Source organism: Siniperca chuatsi, linkage group LG5 (assembly GCF_020085105.1).
Source record: "Siniperca chuatsi isolate FFG_IHB_CAS linkage group LG5, ASM2008510v1, whole genome shotgun sequence".
Taxonomy (NCBI): Eukaryota; Metazoa; Chordata; class Actinopteri; order Centrarchiformes; family Sinipercidae; genus Siniperca; species Siniperca chuatsi.
In genome coordinates, this window is record NC_058046.1 from 10,677,384 (window position 1) to 10,699,190 (window position 21,807).

At 39.0% G+C, this 21,807-nt stretch overlaps 1 protein-coding gene across 1 annotated transcript in view; it reads left to right on the forward strand.

The window, feature by feature from the left end:
• galnt9 (polypeptide N-acetylgalactosaminyltransferase 9) overlaps positions 1-21,557 on the forward strand; it is an 89,048-nt gene extending 67,491 nt beyond the window's left edge. The window contains exons 7-11 of the mRNA XM_044196972.1: positions 9,474-9,659; positions 11,471-11,608; positions 13,732-13,827; positions 19,528-19,695; positions 19,916-21,557. Of these exons, the coding sequence (XP_044052907.1) occupies positions 9,474-9,659; positions 11,471-11,608; positions 13,732-13,827; positions 19,528-19,695; positions 19,916-20,062 (735 nt within the window). The 3' untranslated portion in view covers positions 20,063-21,557. The remainder of the gene's footprint in view (positions 1-9,473; positions 9,660-11,470; positions 11,609-13,731; positions 13,828-19,527; positions 19,696-19,915) is intronic.
• Positions 21,558-21,807: the final 250 nt, after the last annotated feature.

The following is a 21,807-nucleotide window of genomic DNA, read 5'->3' on the forward strand; positions in this document are numbered from 1 at the left end:
CAAGAATCTATCACTGTTTTGGTTTTCCGGCCCACAACTTTAATGTCTTGGTTCAGTCTCACTGATCTCATCAGTGTCGTTTTCAGGCATTTTGTTTTCAGCTAAAATGTTCTGATAAACCCACTGTACGCTACCTACTCAGCAGCAAACAGCAGACAGAAAAAATGAGCAAGTAGCTGGTGAACATTCAGAGATAGTTTTTGATCTCGTCTGATTTTTTGTGTGCGTTTACCAAAGTGAAAAATGAAAAATACACACTATATGATCAATCTTAAGTAATTAGTCAGTTAGTTAATCTTAAGTATTACTTCTCTTCTGCCTTGTATTTAGTAGCTGATAGGACAGAAAACCAGCTTCGATATGTACTCAAAAACCAGGACTGAGAGCTGCTGGATTAATGCATGTGCACAGTCAATTTTGAATACACCAGTCACACTCCAGGATCATAATCTGTTCAGGTTTTGAAATGTCACTGAGCCTGTTGAATAAAAATCAATAAAATAAAAAGAATAGATATTTAGGTTTATTTACTTACAGTGAAATTATTTATAATGTTCTTTGAATAGACAGAAATAGAGACCACATAGAGTTGCCTAAAGTTAGCATAATCACAAGTCACCAGACTGAGAGCTGAGAGGAATACAAAATAAATGGAGCTGTTTGAAAGTAAAGAGATGAGTTATATAAAGTTAATTCCCAGTGTTCTGCCAACAGTGCAGTAATGACACAGTAGTAATTATCTTATGCTCCATATGGAGAGTAACAAATGACAGGAGGAATTCATGCATTTTCATGATGTTTTATGAGTAAACTTCAAGCAAGCAGGTAGATTGGCAGTCAATTAATGCCCCCAGTGAACCAGAGAGGCTACAACATTTCACTTTGTGACACCTAAAATAAGAGCCGTGTTCTTTTGTTAAATTGAGAATAGCGCTCAAAGTTTTTGACCAGAATGAGTAAAGTTTAGTTCAATATGTTAATTTTTTGAATAGCAAGCATCTTTGGTCACTGTAACTCAAATAAGGATGATGAAAATGTGTTGGTGGAAATTCTGACCTACAGTATCTGTGGTGTAAATAATTGAATTTATGCAGAAATATACTTCTATAGATATATCTACAACAAAGACAATAGCATTAATGTATCATGTGTCCCCAGCACCATGACTCAAAAATGCCAATAATCTGTTGTGTGAAACCATTAGCTAACGTGTTGATTTTTAGAGCCATATGATACATGTCATGTATGTGCCTGTCTACACATGCTGAAACATGCACAGAGTGTACAGGACATAATGGTATCCTCTTAAAAAGTTATACATTTGTAAACAGTTACATAAGGACACAGTTACAATCAAGAGCCCAACAAAACATGACATTTTTGAACTTGCTATAAGTCTCTAAACAAAAGTATATGTAAACATAGACCACTAAAAACAATATGAAGACTTTCAAGAGGTTTCTATTGAGGTGAAATCTGGTGAAAAATGTCACAGTAGAAGGAGAAACAGAAACATCAGCACACATTTTTGTATGTTTGTGTTTCTGGAAGCGGCAGAATGCTGTGTCTTCTTCAATACACCTGGTGAATGAGTCGGCACACAGTAAAATAGCTCCAGATAATCTTTCTCTCAGTTAGGTTCAAAAGTAGATCCTCGCACATATTCACACCTATTGTTATCTGTTTGTGGCCAAGCTGTTTCAGTCATGCACACTGAATAGCTGAGAAAAGTGGAGATGAACTCTGGTTGACCCCAGGCTACTGCTACACTCATCTGGGCAAACCTGGGGATCATTTTCCTCCCTGTCTGTCAAATATGTCAGCTGTCTAGCAAGATTATTAAGTCTGCATGACCTCAGCACTCCCTTTCATCATCTCAATCTGGGTTCTTAGCTGCTCACTGGCTCCTTCTCCTCTGCCCTACTTTCCATTTTGACCACTGACCGAGAAAGAGCCTAATTGGTAATATCATCCTTGCAGTTTCAGTAAGGTTGCACTGGTTGGATTGAAAATCAGGGGCTATTTTCAATTGGGCCTATATATACTCCAACAGAAGTGCTTGTCAGAAGGTCATACAGCACCTGAAATCTCCTCCCTCCACACCTCTCTGATGTCGGAATGGGGGGCACTATGTGCCACAACTTCTGTAACCAAAACCAACAATCTGACATTCACACCCACTTCATGCTATGGTTGGCCAGATGTGTGGAGGTGAGAAAGGAGGCAGGGTTTGAACTTCTTTCTCAAGCTCTCATTTTTCATTCTTTACACAACTATTTCTGTCACTTTTTGTGTTTACAACCGAGTGCAACACAATAAGTACACTTGCCATCATACAAACTAGTTATTTTCGAGCATAACCCACCCATCAAGGTTGATGCGCTGGAGACCAACTGATATGTCTGTTCAAAGGCCTGGAATTCCAAGCAGCATCAATATTTTCAAAGAAAAACACTAGCTTCATTTAGAGTAGTAGCTAGTAACTAAACCATGTTTAGTCTAATCACACTTACATTTCTTTCTCTGGGTGTCTGGCAGTGTAAAAGTGAACCCAAATTTTTCCAATTGATGAGATGATACAGAACAAAAGAATCAATTGAGCCTGGTAGCTTGAAATCAGATCAGTTAGTCAGTAACAGGGTTGGTTTAGGTGTTTTCAACAATCAGCAGCACTGTACTCTATTTGAATTGACAGCAATGTTTAGTTTGTAGTTCTGTCTGCTTATAGGTTGATTCAGTGCCTTGCAAAGTTATTCCAATCTGGGCATAGTGATGATGCCCCATTTTTATTGCTATAAATATTATCCTGTATCAGTGGCTTTTCTCAGCTACATGTGAATATTTTTTTTGTCATGAAAAAAGCTAACACCTTAAATCCAAAGCCTGTCTAAATGCCCGTCATAAGCCTCTACGTGCTGCATTTTCCCAGTTTATTGACTGTATTGTGTTATGGTGCTGATGGAAACCTGTTTACTGCTGTTAATAGCTTTTATGTTTTTTATGGCTGATGTTTTCTGTAGCCCCGTGGAGCTTATCACACAAATGGTCCAGCTGCAATTAACTAACTGCATGTACAGAGACAATTAAATTAAATTAGCAATTACATTACCACTACATCAAAGTGCTCCATGTTAAGTGCTTCCTCTTAATGATGCAGGCTGCAATTTTATGAAGGGTCAGTGCCAAATGGACTTTGCAAAAACGCAGTCCTGAGGACCTGTGTGTGGGATGTCATAAGACGTAGATTCATGGTAGATTAAAACAATCTTATTTGGTATTTAGATGTTAATGTATTATTATTACTATTAATATTAGAATATTTAAAGCCCCCCCAGTAGTATCTTATTGAATTTTTAAAATATTTTTCAAAGATTAATTGTCCATTCATACATGAAGCCAAACATTTATTTTCCATGTGTTTGGAGGATTTTATTGTATGCTAATTAATTTAAATAACACAATATTCCAATTTTATTAGTAAGTACAGCAGCAGATAACCATTTGGCTTAGTATAGAGCAACTCAAGTTGTTTAGTTAGTTTAGTTAGCATAAAAATCATTCTGCCTATTTATGATTTGCAATACAATAACATAAAATGAGACCCTGTCATTAGCAGAGGTGCTCTCAGCTTGGTGTTAATATTGTTTTCCACTGTGAACACAAAAGTAACTACTATGTCTTTTATGTCGAGGGGAAAAAATATCTGACATTTGGTCTAATTTGTTTTGCTAATGCTTTGACTGAAGCCCCGGTTACGGAGATACATGCTGCAGGCATAGAGTCATGAGTAATCCTGGAATAACACACACTGTTCGAGCCAGCAATCTGTTTGTCCTCCAAATCATCAAATCGGTGATTCTCTCATGCTTTGAAAAAGGTCACATCAGCACTGATGATCCTCAAAGACAGAGTTGACTCTCAGCAGATGTTTAGTCCCAGGTGTTTTGCTATTAATCCCCCCCGCCCCACCCCCAGTATAGCTAGTGGTTTGTGATTAGCATTTCACATCACCTCTTAACTGAGAGAATAAAGGTTAGAATGTTACCAGATGTTCTCTATTGCATTGAAACAGTCTTTCCACTCTGTACATGTACATTACATGTAAAATACACTGTGGAGATATGATGAAGTCCAATAAATTGTTTTCAGATCAGGCACGAAGTCTACAACAATGAACTATGTACAAATATACTGTCTGTTGCGCATTGCGAGGCCTGCACCTAGAGGTGAAGGGCAGATGAATTCAAAAAATATTTCCCAAAAGCTGATGGAATGATGCCTGAGGAATGAGGCTAAGTCTTAAGTCGAGTTTAGATCAATATTACCGCTGCAACAGTTCTTCCTCATTCATTTCAATAAGGCCACTGTGTTGGCTCAGCAGGGGTCCTGATGCAGACAGGCTGGCAAAAAAAGAACAAAAACAATGCACCGTCATCTGCAAAAATGTACTTTTTTTCATAGCATTTTAAACTGCTGGGCATTGTTTTGGCCTCCGATAAGCCTCCATGGATGTATTACTCAAACTGAATTTCCTGGATCATATTTCATCATCTCACTGGTACGTGAAGCAACACGCCCACCCCAATGCAGCTCATTGCCTTTTTCTTTTAAAGTAAGGGTTATTTTTGGTCTGAATGCCTACTTATGGAAAAACGGTTAGATCAAGTAGTTGTCTGAATGTCCTGACCACCAAATCTCAGGCGCTGGCTGGTGAAGGAGCCTGTTGAGGGAAGATGGCAATGACTTACACGGTGACCATGCAGTCACCATGCTCGTGTCCACTTGTCACATATCAACAAAGGCAAACACTGCAGTGTACTTGTGTTGATCTCAATGACAATCTAAATACAATGTAAAATATTATCAACTCGGAGAAGCACCACTACATTCAAACCTGTAACTGCCATCTTTGATGTGGCACGTTTTACATGTGAGGTCCTTCTAAACTATAGCAGCAAGAAAGCCTCCTATTCATCCATTTCTTCTGATATAATGTGATTTCAGCATTTGAAATGTTTTTGTCACCATCACGCATGCTTGCACATTGTACAAACACACATAATCAGTCACACAAATTATACTGAGGGATATTGACGAACAAGATAAACCCCATAAGATAAAACACATACAGTTGGCTTATAGACAGACTCTGCTCTGCTTCCAGAGGGAGACAGAGCTTAGCATGTATGTAAGAAGCTACAGCAGCTCAATTTATTCAGCCATGCTACCTTTTTTCAGCACTGGGACACTCTTGGAATAGCTCTTCTTTATTTTCTTCCCTAAAAGTATCTAGATCTCAGAAAACACCCACAGCTACCAAAATTGGTAGATAATAAAGCATTTAACTTTGTTGGATACCGCATTTAATAGTTTCTTTAGTTTTAGTTTGCTCAGCATGTGATTTATGGCACACCATGTTGTGATATATAATTACAAGAAATTATGCTTATTGAGATGATTACAACCACACAGTACTATTATCAGCTGTCTGGGGGTAGAGTGGTAACAATGTGCAGTGAACTGCTGCCATATGAAAGAAATAAAATAGAAAAGAAAAGAAATATTTCACACTCGATCTACCTATTGTATAGCCTTATTGTGTATTTTTAACAATACATGGATATCCTATGGGTTCACTCATTACTAAAAAAAAACCACTGTGTTATTTGTGTCAAGTGACACCACATGGTGAAAAGAATCTAGAACCTGCCTTCACAAGCCTAGTTAGGTTTCTGACCTTCTGGAAATGGTGGTTGAGAAAATATTGATCTTCAATTTGCTTTTAGTGCCGGGCAAACTGCTAACTGCAATTACACATATACACATTTTCAATTATCCATGAGCGCTTAGCACACACAGATTTTCACACAGACACACTCACACACACTATTGATTTGAAACAGGAAACCTGGATAAAGAAACCAAAGAAAGTCAGAATTACACAGAGCTTACTATGGTACAAAAGGTGATGGGTGGAATCTTCAAGGACTAAAGACTTACCATTAAATTGGTATTGCACTTACACCCACATAAATGCACTAACCACGGAGGCTATTGTGGAAAAGCAGCACTTGTCATGGGCAGCAGCAAAGCAGGTAAAGCTTACTCCAAAGTACTAATGGATTTCTTAGGCCAGGGTCACTGTGGATCATCAGCAGTGAAGATGAGGGGTCAGCCAGTCACTGGAGGTGTTTAAGCTAAGGTCAGCCCTGGCGAACTACTCCACCACTGATGCAGACAGGGCAATTAAGGGTTTCAGGGTAAGAGAGAATAAAATAGGATGGATGCCTTTATTAACCTACAATTAAGCACAAGTTTTCATACACCCTTGAGCATTACAGAAACATGTAAATTATGATAATTAGGACTTGGGTAAATGTTTGATAGTGTCTCATTTCCATGAACATTACAGACTTAGCCATATGGCTCAAGGCTTACTTATTCAAACATCTTGCCTGCCTACTGGCAAGATGATGCAGCTCACTCTGGTCATTTGATTTGGCCTTTTGCTGCCTTAACAAATGCTCAGTCTGCCAGGTAACAATGCTGGGTGATGATCTTAATGTTATTTTGTCATCATTTTGGTCTAGTCATTAGCTAACACTTTACAATAAAGACCACAAAATACAGAGTAGTTACCAAGGAAGCCGTAAGGAACAAATTAGGAATGACCTAATAATTGGCGAATCGCTAATAAGTAGCTTCTGAATGACTGAATCAAAGACTATATAGTATATCATGAAAAGTTACTTGAGAAAAGACTTTGTGATAATATGTTAATGAAACATTATGCAATGATTAGTATTCATAAATTGACATACTCACCACTTTTTGAATTCTGATTATTCTATATTTTTCCTGAAATAGCTTAATCCTTTTTGCCATACAGCTCCATTGTTGTCCAAGAATATTAAAAACACATCAATGAGTCACACCATTTCCCTGGTTCCTTCATTACCACAAACATGGACACTGTAGTGTATTTTGAGTCAATCCCACATACACCATCCTGCTGCCAGAAGTACTCACCAGAGCACCAAATGTGTATTAAACCATGGCTGAAAATAGCCACCAACAAATGCACTATTTTTCAATTCAATTTTATTTATATGGCACCAAATCATAACAGAATTTATCTCATTGCACTTTTTCTATAGAGCAGGTCTAGACCTGAGGCACAATGCAAATACCACCTAGAATTTTTAAAATAGCAATAATGTAATTGTAGTGGTAACATTAATATTAATAAATTAATAATAATAGGATTGACAGCTATAGGAAAATAATGTCAGTATTAGTAACAAAGCCAATAACAACAACTGTAGTAGCAGTTGTCGAGCAGGAACAAGGGGGTAGCAAGTGGCCCACAACCACAGATCCAGACTCTGCAGCTCCGTAGGCAGAAATACCTGCTGAAAGTGACAGAAGGAAAGAGATGAGAAAGCACAGAAGTACAGGAGAGAGAAGATGTCGAGTTAGGGAGAGGAGGAGAGAGGAAAGAGGTGCATCATTTACTCCCGTTTGAGTAACATTTGCTAAAAACTACAGTTCACAGCTGTTTTAGGAACTGACAGCCACCAGTAGTGAGAAATGCATTCATTGTTTTGGTCTTTTCATGGGATTTGTTGACAATAACAAAAATAGCATAGATTCACCAGCCTTATTCTTTAACGAGTAGATCCTGATTTACCTTGAATCTGCTGCTGATCGGCGCAATACTAATAACTACTCATTCATTTCTAATTACTAAAACATTAGTCATTATTTTTGTGCCCCCTCATATAATGTAAGGTGTCATCCCACAAAACTAAAAAGTAGCAAATGAGTCTTTACTGGGAATTCACATTTGTTTGTTAATAACAAACCAGAGAGAGCAAAATTCTCAAAATAAATTTGAATCATCTTCAGAGCATTTGCATTTAGGGGTCATGTTCTGTAGTTGGTTTTCCACTACCACTCGTCACAGTAGAACGACACAGAAGGAGGAGGCCCACACCTGAGGTCGTTATTTGATGCTATAAGTTCAATGGCCCTGTTCTAGCCTAGCTAGACTATGGGAGGAAACCTCCAAAGTTTGAATAAACCACTCCAAACATGGTTATTGTGTTGTGAACTTGCCCTCAAGCACAAGAAGCTGTATTTACTTCCGTGGCATTAAATAAACATGGTCAGCTCAACACAGGCTTCACCCCTGCTCTGGACTTAATTGAGAAAATAGTTTTGCAGCAGTATTCTCCTTTCACACCACGCAGGGTGTATCGTTTTGGGTTCAGAGAGAAGTTAATGGATCAGAACATCTGTTAAGCATTGTGGCGATCATCATTAAGAGACTGTGGGTGGTGGAGGCTCTGCAGTTTGTACGGTTGGAAGGACATTAGCATATGCTGTGGCATTCTGATGACGTGCAAGTGTGTAACTCCTGGCCACTTTCCCACAGCATGGCAGAGATTTGCAGATTTGCATACTGTATATCAATGGAGGATGTTATTTCGCAGAGAGTTTTAAAATTCAAATCTTTTGCTGCTCTCTAAGAAATGACTACCATTTACTACCATGTGACTGGCTGCCTCTATTTTCTTACCTTGAGTATGTTGCACGAGTGTCACAACATCGCTGAGTCTGCAATCAGTCAATACTTTCTGCTGTGATTGATGTTTTTCAACATGACAAATATTTTCTGCCTGGCTTTACGTATCACTCCTTATGCGTGTGTACTTGTGTTTGGTTTTGTCACATATAAATTCAAATTAGGATGGATTTATGCTATGGCAGGAATTTCTGTGCATGCCATATAACGTGAATGTGACTTTAATTTGTTTAGAACTAGTGGCAAGTAAATGAAGCAATAGAAGCTGTGTATTTAGCAATGATTTAGCTATAGAAGTAAATTATTGTTATTTTGGTAGTTCTTGCCGTTCGTCCCATTGGTAATAATTACATACGTATTATTGTACTCACTGGGTAAATTGCTAAGACCTGGAAATGTGGTGAGGTTGCTAAAAGGAAGTGAGATGGGGCAAGGAACACAAGCAACAAGACAATCACACAGGTTTTAAATAAACTCCTAGGACATATTAACCATTGCAAACATCCATCGCAGTTTACAGACCAAGCTCCAGAGTCAACATTGACCTTCAGTACTTGCCGTATTTGTGGCAGCACATGGTCAGATGCACTCCAATGGTAACAAATTTTCCTTTTGGAACAAACAAGCAGCTTAATCCACAACTAAATCCTGATGATCATATTTTAACCAAAACATGCTGTCACGAGTCTGATTCGAGTCCACACTTGGACACATTGGTAAGCAATAGCTGTGAAAGACTTTCCCACTGAACCCAGACAGTGGAAATAAAGCATCCAGCTTCATTCCTATTATGTTTGCGTGTATTTAAAAAATAAATCAGTAAAGACATTGCTGTGTCACTCCACATTTGATTAAAACAATGACTTTCTTTCCCACTGCTGTCTAGGTGTGGCAGTGTGGAGGGAGTATGGAAGTACTGCCATGTGCCAGAGTGGCTCACATCGAGCGCACCAAGAAGCCCTACAACAATGACATAGATTACTACGCTAAGCGTAATGCTCTGCGGGCCGCAGAGGTGTGGATGGATGAATACAAATCCCACGTCTACATGGCCTGGAACATTCCCATGAACGTAAGTTTTTCTCCGTCTTAAATCACTCCCTCCCTCAATCCCTGAGCTCCCTTTGCCCCCTCTCTTCCCTTCTCACTTGCGCATTCAGACATGCAGCCCGGGTCACCGGAGACACTAGTCAATAAAAAATTCAAAATTCAGATTCCATCCCACTTGACCTTCACACTGGCAGCAGAGGAAAGGCAGAGTGAGGAAGCAGTGGAGTCTCACTCCAAACAGAGGAGAGAGACGCACCAAGTGAATGAGAGGAGCCTAATGTCTAATCAGTCTATTTTCATACACATCGGTTTAGCTTAATTGCTTTCAAGGGTCTTTTGAGATGGGCTGCAAAATAATAAACAGCTACTTCCATTAATAAAGAGTTTAATATTGAATCGTAATTGCCTCTTCAGCCATGCAGAATGAGATGATTGTCAGTGAAGGCCTCTGAACGCTGCCCAAAACAACACACTGCTGTTCATAGCAAAATAATACAGCTGTGTAGCCATCACATACAGGTCTTATATGCTGCTGATGCCTGCATGTCATCTAGAAATTTGGCACAAACATAATTACATGAGAGCTCACTAAGTGCAGGTAGGAAGTGCCAACTGGGAAAACTGTTGTGTGTGTGTGTGTAGCATGGAGGGGTGCAACTTTGACAAACTAGCCAATCAGGCCTCATCCCCTCTCCAGTGTAATTACAAACACAGTGGTATAGCACGTTATTACCCCAGCTGTCCTGTGGCGCAGAGTTATTTTGTGTACAGTACAAAGACCTAATGCTACAATTATTCCATCTACCCCCAACACAATCACAGATTCTTGTTATTTGGTGGGGGACGGCTTTATGATTCACCACAGTGGTCAGCCCCAAGTCCAAATACCAAAAAGCATCTCACTGAAATTGAATACATTTGTTAGTGTCGCTTTATGGTAAAAAAAAAAAAAAAAAAGACAAAAGTGGACTTTTCCAACTAGAATTCATTATTAACAGATGTCGAAAGCAAGTTCAGCAGCTGGCTGTAGACTCGAAACAGAGAGGGGGAAATAATGAGGAGGATTTGCCTGGAAACACTGTTTGGTAATAAGACAACTGTGTGTGTGTGTGTGTGTGTGTGTGTGTCTGTGCCTTTGCATCAATTTCTATGAGAAGGCCATTGTCCTTTCATATGCATGTAGTGTATATTTTCAATGGAAATACAGAATGTGTGTTTTTTTGCACATTTAAGCAGTGCACTGTATGTGCACATACTGATATGGGTTTTTGTGTGTGTGTGTGTGTGTGTTTCATGTTCTTATATCCTGGTGGGGACTTTAACCTGAATCTAACCCATGCGGTCTTGAGGTCTCCACAGGTAGAGACTGCTTTTTGAAGACTTGGTTTTAGGGTACAGGTTACAATTAGGTCAAGGTTAGGCATATAGTTTTAGGTTAGATGTTTAAGGTTAGGGTAAGGGGCTAGGGAAAGCATTATGTCAATGACGTGTGTGTGTGCATCAGGATCAGGCCTCTGTGCCAGGCAGTGCAGCTATTAGGCATTCCCCTAATCAATCTGGGAAGCCACCTCCATAATGCAGGCAGGGCCGTGAGGACTCATAATTAAGCAGCTGATTAGAATTTGCTCAGCACAGATCATGTCTAATGAAAGAACAATGAAGGTCCCACATGACAGGCGTATCCATCCATCTCTTAACTAAATGCTTGTTGCGTCCTCTCAGCACCTTAACACTCTTGCGTCTTCCATATCTCCAGCAGCTAGTATTCTCACAAGTGAAGTGCCTGCTGGCTAAGAGTTTTTCTCATCTTTGTTTTGTACCATTTGTTGACAGAACCCGGGGGTTGATTTCGGAGATGTCTCAGAGCGCTTGGCCTTAAGGAAGAGGCTGCAGTGTCGGAGTTTCCGCTGGTACCTTGAACACGTCTACCCAGAGATGCGGATCTACAACAACACCATCACATACGGCGAGGTGAGAAAGATACTTGCTAACAGGATTACTGGAAATACTGTTAATTTTTCTATATCATCAGCTGTAATTTTATTACAGAGCTGTGGTTTGAAGAGGATGTATACACTGAGACAGCTAATTTGATTCCACAGATGATAAATAGAGAAAATGAGTTGGTGAGAACTTATTAATTTGTGAGCTGTGCATTATTAGGGTCTTTTCTGCGACAATTTTTTTCGAGAAACATTTCCCTGCAGGTGTCAGCAGCTGGTTAACATCTGCTTTAGTTTGTACAAAACCCTTTGCAGTGGTCAGCCACAAACTCATATGTGCAGATAAAAATTCAAGCATCATCACAGTGACAGACTCATACCCTCTGCGATTACACTTTAAAAAAAAGAAATATGAATTCACTGTAGCCAGTCTAAGGTAAAGGTATCTCGTTGCTATAGCAATGCAGCATCACCACACAGGATTAAATGCAATTTCCTCAGAATGAGTTTTAATTAAACACTTATTAGTTTCCCATTACAACTTGATTGTTTTGGGCTTGGCTGCGCACTCAGCACAGTGGGGGAAGAAAACAGGATTATGACAGGTTGAAGAATTGAACACAGTCCAGAGTCAGGCACTATTTGGATGATTGCTGAAACGCACCATTTTTGTCATATCAGTTTCAACAATGGAAAACAAATGCAAATGCATTTCCAGAATACATCAAAATTAACCTCTAGAGTCATCAAAGCTGTGTGAATTTACTCCCCCCTTTGTTTCCCCCTGCCGCCTGTTTTGGCTGTGGCACCCAGCTAATGGATTCCTCAGAGCAGCAGCCACTTAAGTGGCACTATTTCAGATCTGTCGACAAGCTGGGAAATAGTTACCTTGTGTTGCCACACAGCCGCCGCAGCAGAAGTGAGTCTCATCTGTCACTGAGCATCAGCGCCGAGCTCGGCCATGCTGACCAGACCAGCCGAGTGGAACCTTCCCTGACAACAGCGCATGATAGATATGTCACAACCTGGAAATGAAGCCGTACGCATTCAAATCACATGTAACCCGCAGCTCATGCTCAATGCACACCACCATCTGGAGGCCTAGAGGAGAGGAAGAGAGAACTGGGACTGTTTATTGCATGATGATATCCTATCATGGCCAGGTCATCACTTTGACATGATAGAAGACTCTGCTGTGTGAACGAGCCACAATGGATCTGGTAGACAGGAGTTAGTGTAACATGCAAGCAGGAATTGATTTGTTTTCAGATTTAATTTTGTGGCAAATGTAACCATAGCAGCCAGTAGGCAGGAAGTACTTTTTGAGCAGTGGTAGCAAAATCCTTGTTATCTCCAACACCATGTTAATATGCACAAGGGTTTGACTGATACAAGCTTCTCTACTGAAACCTATTTTTGGGGGTTGAAGCAAAACATAGCCAATATTTTCAGCTAATATTCAGGATGTTTAAATTTGACCACCCATGTAAAATATTTTAAATGTGTGTTTATGCCATGCTAATGAAATTGCTTTTTTGGGTAACAAACAATGAGGCAGGTTTTTAATCCACTGACATCCCTGAAGCTGATGAGAGATATGAGGTCCTCAACTACATCATAATCTGTACAACAATTACTGTCCATGTTATAACATTTAGGGAAATATGCTCACTTGCTTTCTTGCCAAGAGTTAGATGAGAAGATCGATACCATTCTCATTTTTGTACGCTAAATCAAAAGCCACAGCCAGGAGACAGTTAGCTTAGCTTAGCAAAAGACTGTAAACAGAGGGAAACAACTAGCCCAGCTTAATCCAAAGGTAACAAAATCCACCTACCAGCACCTCTAAATCTCACTAACTAACATTTTATATCTTGTTTGTTTTATTCACACAAAAATCTAAGTGAAAAAACAACAAGTTGCACCTTTTCAGGCGGTAATGTGCTGGACTATGTTTTGACTTCCCAGAGAAATGAGATTAAACGGCAAGACAACTAAGCATATTTCCCAAAATTTAGAACTTTTCCTGTAAAATGCTTCGTAGAGAACAACCTTTAATCCTGATGGCCATGCACCTAACTCCAACAATAATCCCTTCTTTAAAAATTCAAACATTCATTAAGTACCAGTTCCTCCTGTGTTGTCTTTCAGGTGAGGAACAGCAAAGCTAGCGGCTACTGCCTGGACCAGGGCTCTGAGGACGACGACAAAGCCATCCTCTACCCCTGCCACGGCATGTCTTCCCAGGTCAGACCAGACTCATGAACTGTTTGTGTGTCCACGTCCACTGCTGTGTTCATTAAGCAGCCATGTTCATCAGACAATCAGTCAATAATACAGTTAGTTAAGCTGTCAGTCAGTCAGTGTATTGTTGATTCTTCCAAAATAATGTTACACGTGTTATTTTTTATATTTGGTTTCCTTGTATTGGCCTCCTGGCAAATGTAAATACTCATTCTTAGATTTACAAATCAACTAATTCTGCATTTTAAAACTTCTCAAGATGATGTAATGTAATTACTCTCCTCTTCCAGCCCCATAGAAGTTAAATCAAATGTTATTTAATAAGTGGTGGTAGCAACAGCACTATAGAGAGAAATGTGTTTGCCTGATTGCTTCTCATTGAAGCTTTTAGGTGAACAGCTAAGACACACTGAGGGCAGATTATAAATATGATACACCAAATCACAATAAACAATAAATTACAATAACTTAAAATACAGTGAATTATAAATCTACATTTGGGAGCTACATAAATGGATTGTGTGGATTCAGGACGCACATTCTACTTTAACAAATATTCAGGTCGAATAGCAGTAAACTACCAAAGATGTACATCAGGATTCTCATGGATGAAGAACTACCAAGATGTAGGTTTACGGTCAGTTTTAAAGGCCCCACACACCCAAGGTGTTATCAGTTTTGAAGTTGAAGTTGGATTCTGAAGTTGAAGTGGAACTCATGGAGGTCAAGTTGTAAGTTAAACAAACATAAAACTGGAGGCTCAAATAGATAACAATCAATCATGGTCTCAACACACCTCTACATGATACATCCACTAAACCTGTGTGGCTATACCCTGTGTTTAGGACATCTAATAGATTTAATTATTGAAAAATGAATAAAAAAAGGAAAGAAATAAGAATAAAAAAGAAATACATATAAAGTGATATATGCAATATGACATGCTGCAATAAAATCTGCGATGCATTTGCAAAAGCTGCAGATCTCAGTTGAATTCAATGCAGACAAACTGAACATAGTGTGGAACATGAGGTTTAAAAAGAAAAAAAATCTTGCCACCTTGACTATATCTGAAAATATGTGCAAACTAATAAACTACTATTGAATTTAGATTGAATAATCTTTTAGAATTAATAATCTAGAAGATAATTTAGAAGATTTTTGTATTACCCTTAGCTAAGAGGTCTCACCCTTTGTTTAATCGATATCACTGTTAACATTCTAAAAACCTAGATCTTCTCATGTTATAAGGCTGAATGCTATATTCTCAATTACAGCAGTGTTGACAAATATTCTATATCTGCATATAAAGTTAAATGGACAAAATAAGGAATTACAATACAGTAGATCATTTCAAAACTAATTCACCGATTGACTCTTATTCAACCATACAGTCTAATATTCATCTTCCCAATATTTCAGCAGAAGTCCATTTTAAGTCATATACAGGGGGTCCTAACTTATGGAACTCTTTTTCTCCTTCAAGTGACATCTTGCTCAAAATCCTACAAAGTATATCTTAAATAAACTTTAAACTCTGTTTTAAAGACTTTTGACATTACATATATATTTTGACTGTGTGAATTTGTTTTGACAAAACTCAAGCTAAAAACCTAAACATTTTTAGAATGTCTTTTTAGAACATCTGTATTTTTTCCTTAACAGTGAAGTAGTGCAGAATATAAGACTATTGGGAGTTTGGAATTATAATGATTAGGCAAATCATAATGTTTTCACTGGCTTAGTAACACTTTAGGATGTCAGTATGTATGCTGGATTTGGAAATTGTTCATGAGTCAGATGAGGGAAAAAGGTCCAAGGTAGTACAGACACAGCGTTGTGACTGTACTACTATACAAAGTACAATTGAGCAAGGCATCACCAACTGCTCTATTTTAACTGCAAAACTGGGCCACTCCCAGGTGAGAGTGCATGTAGTTATTTGTATATGCAGTTGGATGCGGCTGAAAAGAAGAACATGTGTGCTCAGCATAATAATTTACTTGAATAGATACCAGGACAAATGGCACTGTGGGTGGGAGGCTGTTGTCCTGTTTTGTGCTTATTTAACTTTTGTGCTGTGAAACAAAAGATAATCCTGAAGAGAAATGCTATTCATGCATCATTTTCCCCACCTTTCCTAACCACTTATCTTGCTGGTGAGTGACATGTTCATTATATGTCATTTGAGGGAGTATTATAAGGAAGCCAGCATCTCACCAGCCTCTCCTCTTTTCTTCTGCAGTGGGAGCTCAGTGGGGTCCAGTAATGTAAAGCTTCACTGACTCTTTAAATCCTGATCCGGGGGGGGGAATAAACAAATGGAGATGAATTTTGTGTCTTTGTATCATTAGATTACAGTGATGACCGACATTACTGTGAGCGGGCCGAATTTAATTTCGTGGGACACTGTGATTTTGCATTCCTTTTTACCATTACTCCTTTTACTTTTAAAAAATATATAATTGGCCAGAATAAATCTTTATTGTGCTTCTGATGAATGAGTCTCTCTCCTGGCTCTCTCGGTGGAAATCTAAATCATGGATAATGTCTCACCTTTGTCCAATAGTGTAATGCAGTGAAAGTATGGTGGAGGAGCTACAAAGCCTGCATTACTGCGCTACTGACATACACAGACACCAAGCAGTAGTCTTTGAAAACATGAAATGGCTAAAAAAAGGTTTGAAAGGAGGCTGTGACAGGATTGATGAGCCGCGGTAATCCGGAGTTTCCTGCATAAACAGGCAGAATACCGACCAGTCTGGTGTGTCCAGATGTGTGTGTGGTAATTTTGGAGTGGCCTGGTGTCATTTAATAAAGGGAAACACAGTGGATTGCCATTCGTAATCGCACTGCACTCTAGCACGACACCTCTCTAATGAGAGGATGATAGAATCAACCACGTTAATTTATAGATCAGTGCACACTGCTTTATTTAAAGTAGTTTATTTACATTTGAAGCATTATTCTATCATTGCTGCGCATTTGCATCAAGTATTGAGTTTGCTGTTGTTGACTAAATGTTTCTGAGATAGCTATCTTCAGTGCAACATCTAATTTTCATCAAAATACCAACAACAGTCAGAGCACTGCTTGCGCTGGTCATTGCGCCGCCACAAAAATAGCGCCCTCAGAATCAAAATAACACTTCCTGGGTTTCCTCCCACAAGGAATGCCAGCTATGTGTAGTGCACTTTGGTGTGCATGGTGCTGCACCACTTATGATGTGGGGCCTCTTAAACCTCCCCTTTGGAGGTTTTTTGTAGAGGAAGCTCACTCAGACATGTGCCAGGTCCAGTGTTGAGGCCCCAAGCCAAGCCCTTCTTAAGATCTTTGCCATAATCTGTGGCATAAACTTACTTATAACTTCCTGGTGGAGCAAGGTTCAGGAAAGGTAGAAATGTGGAGATTACAACTCATTACAAAGTACAAACACTCCATCTTATATTTACATTGTCACAGCATTGCACCATTAATGAGCTAATTAAGAAACTTGTGATTAGCTTGACCTCCAAAAAGAGGCTGCAAAACTTTCACGATGGCAGAAAGGCAATGGAGCGTCTAATGTTGCTGCATGAGGCACAGGTTAATTGGCTTGGCAGAATAATTTCCTTGTGTTAATTATTTGTTATGGTCCCATTTTAAATGTATTAGCGCATAAAAGGCTGCCAGACTGAGCTGTAAACAGGTATTTTGTGCCCAGCCATAGTTTACACCATGGATAAATCTGCTCAGAGCGTTATAGCCCTGAAAGACCCAAGACAGCAACACAAAATTCCATGAAGAATTCTTAAATCAAATTGCCCGTAATAATGACCTTTAAGCCGCCATCTTGAGAAAAATAACACAGGTTCACAACATTATGTGTCTCGCATTAGACTGAGGGTTTGAAATATGTTTATGTAAAAGTCTGACGTTGCTTAGTTAGTTAGGCATTATCCTTATCAGGTTCCTTATGAACAGCCCAACCAGCTCCAGTGAACCTTGAGTGACACACAAAGTGATACTTCATTGTTTTCCTATTTGTTCCGAGTGGCTCTTTAGGGCAGAACATTGGATTAAAAACCACCTGCGTTCTCTCTTCTCACAAGGAGTAACTCCCACACAGGCCTCTTACTGCAGCTCTAGTTTCTCCATCCATGCTCCAAAAATCAGTTTGGAGAGATTTTTAAATGCTAAAATTGATTGACAAAAGTACTTTTTCATCAATAAAGCATTGGAAGAATTGTTAATTAGTTAGCCTTTCAGCAGTCTGGATTCAGAGGCATTCTGTTATATTGATTATTTCAGGACTGTGAATAACAAAGCTAGCTACCCTGTGCTTTAATAGAAGACAGCATGTGTGTGTGTGCATGTGATTCAGGACAGTCATGTATGTGTGTTCCCCTCAAAGCAGGGCTGTTGTCGTACTGAAGACCTCCCTATCTTTGGCATCTCATTTTTCAGAGAGGATCACTCCCATAAATAATAAATGCTATCTCTACTGTATCCTTACGTAATAGATACTTATAGTCACAGGGCCTTTCATGTGCAGGATTAAACAGTGAGGGATCAAGTTTTGGTTTGGGGAAATATTGTAGCATTAATTAGCTGTACATTGTGGTTTCCGTGCAGTGTTGTACACTAAAATATTCTATGAAACATGTAATAAGGAAACACAGTCTTGCATTTTTGAATCTCTTTTTTTGCTGTCTAAAAAGAAATGGTTAAACACAGTAACTAAAATGTATAATTTCTGTGAAAATTACTTTTTAAATTTGCACTTAATGCACAGAGAAACAGCTAACTCGAAAGCTAAAGCATGAGAGCTGTATCAAGAGAAAGCTAGCTGGTGAGATAGCCACAGCTAGCCTTAGATAAAGCTAAAACTAAATTTACTAATCAATTTTTCCCCACCTGTAATGGAAAAAATACCAATTTTGATGAAATGACATCTTGGTTATCATTTTCTTATTCCACACAGTAGCTAAACAATGGAGAGAAAAACCTCAGCTGAACCTGCTAAGGGTAACTAGCTTAGCAGATCTCAGCAGCTGCCATCTTAGCGTTTGACGCTAGTGGAATTCATGTGATTTGCTGCAGTTTGGATAACTTTAAATAACACATTTAAATGTATTAAATTGTAAATTAACGTATTACACTGATTTCAATATAAATACTTATAGTAGTAGGACAGACACGTAGCAAAACAAAGATACATTTAATTCATATACAATATAAGCTGTAAAAAATCACAATAAAGTTTATTTTCTTGAACAAACTGTTGAAATGGTCAAGGAAGTTAAAAGAACACATTTAGATGGTAGATACTGCATTTTCGCCTTACTTTCAACGAGAATTATCCACAGGCAGAGTGCAGTATCTGCATTTTCCATGTATTATGTAGGTTCTATGGCAGTTATTTTTTGTGTAAAATAATCCCCTTAAAAAGGCGTAAAATAAAAGCATTACAACCTTTCTATCTGTGACGCAGTCTTCCAAACGGCCTGAAAACTTCAAACACTTTTGTTCCCAACTTCATTGCTTCTGTAGTCACAGCTAAAACAGCTAAACAGCATCACTGCAAACCGCATTTACAACTTGTGCTTTCCATGGATGTTTAGGTGCTTTCTAAAAAGTTGAGTGTTTGTTTTTTGAAGCTGTAATTGTTGCTACAGTATTTGAATCCAGCAGTGTAACACATTGGTTATCTCTGTGTTGCAGCTCGCCCGCTACTCTACCGAGGGGTTTCTCCAGCTAGGACCCCTGGGGTCGACCACCTTCCTGCCTGACACTAAATGCCTCGTTGATGATGGCAGAGGACGTACTCCTAGACTGAAAAAATGTGACGCTGTTTCAAGGATTTCCCAGAGGCTTTGGGACTTTACACAGGTAAATTAAAACACATGATGTGACCTTTTGGCACTGATCTTCAACAGTGCAACACTTCACACGCACCAAATATAATGAAATAAGACAGCGACGCAGATGTTACTAAATACCTAATAACGACAGACATTGGGAGTTATTCTGCTCTTAGTGTTACGACCATCTGTTTTTTTCTTAAGGTTATTGTGCAAATTTGGTCATATTTTCATGTGTTTTGTTGCAGAATGGTCCAATCATCAGCAGGGACACTGGGCGATGCTTGGAAGTAGAAATGTCCAAAGATGCCAACTTTGGCCTTCGCCTGGTGGTCCAGAGATGCTCTGGTCAGAAGTGGATGATACGAAACTGGATTAAGCATCCCAGGCATTGAAGCCAGAGAACAACCTCTGAGACAGTTTGGGCAGTCTTTCAAGTCACAGTTGGATCTCAAACTGTGGACAGTTTAGAGAGGAGCAGGGACTGGTGGTGCTAGTGTGTGGTATTTCACACTACAGACTACACTGCACACTGAGCTTCCCTCAGGCCAGAGAGATTTCCAACACTGAGTCTTAAAGAAGAATATGATCAATTCATGTGTTCCACTGAGCGGCGCGTTCACAGAGACCTTACGGCAAGCCGGACTGTTTGAAATGGCCCACTTTTCTGACATTCAGCTACATGTATAGAACAGAGTAACAAGACACCTGAGTGCAGCCCCTGAAGGTGGTTCAGGATCTTAGTAATTCTTTTGTTTCTACTGTAAAACTATCAGATATTTGGAGATGAAAAAGAGTGCGTGTGTGTTTTGTTTTTTTTCTTTTCTGAGTGCATCTGAGCAAATCAAAAGATACGATTGCTTTCAATTGCCACATCAAAGTGATTATTTTGGGCTATGAGTTGGAAAATTGCTTTGGACATATTGTGCTGCCGTGGTAAGACATGTAATAGGCTTCAAAGGGGCCGCCCATCATCTGATCGGGAGGCATTTCACCTGCACTCACACAAACCTCTACAGTTCTTTGTTTCTTTGGACTGTATTGCTCACTGTGGACAGGAGCAATCATGTGCCTTTTTTCTCATTTCTCTGCTTAATCTGACCAGGGAATGTCAGTCCCAAAAGCATGTACAAAATGATTTGAAAATTATTAATATATAAAACAATGTATAAAACAGTCTAATGATAGTAATATATTGTAAAAAGTGAAAAATTGATATCCGTCCTCTGATAACAATTAGGATAATAAAATCATTTTTATGATGCCTTTCTCTCTCCAAGTGTTTATATCACTTAACTTTTGCTCCCAGAGTGTACTTGGCTGTGTGTTACATAAAAACTACGCATTTTCTTTTGTACTATTGTAAAGCTAGTTGCTAACAGCACCAGTACAGTTGCCTGTCTTTTGTTTTGCTTTCACTCACAGCCACCTCAAGCCTACATCAGGTTTCTGGCCCTGTGTACTGTGATTGTTCCAACCCACCCACTGGATAACAGGTCTTCAGAAAGCACTGAAAGCTTTCCAATTATTAAACTCCGAAAGAACCTTCTTTCCTTGCTCGGTTTTTGTCAAAAATGTTGCATTTTAGGAAGAATGACTTGAAAGTATCTTTTGACGTGCTTTTAATGTAAAAACCTAAACATGTTCAAGAGATGCCCACAACCTTCTTTTAGTAATGTAATACATTACTTTCACTGACATACAGTATAATAAATGTATTACACCAACATTGGCAGGTTCTGTACTGGTGTGCCTCCCCCCAACAACAATTACCTGTAACAACGCATGGCAAGCCTGTCAAGCTTTGAATTTACTTGCATTGTTTGGAGAGTGTTATATTTTATTTCCAAAAACACAAGAGCAAAAGTTTAAGTAAAATATTAAACAGTGTGTTTGTCTGCTTTAATATAAGCTGCAATCGTTAGCATGTTGAGCTAACTAGGTTACAGTAGTAACCCAGCATTACTTTCAAAGGCAAGGAGAACAAACTTAACAATAATTGTGAGGTTACAGGTTTCATTAAAAAAGACTTATACATCCAGTGTGTTGTATTTCCCCACTGTGTGGAAGACGGTCCTGGATGCTATCAGTGTGCTAACTTTAGAAGCTCTTTTCTCTTCATTAAAGACATTAAACGTGA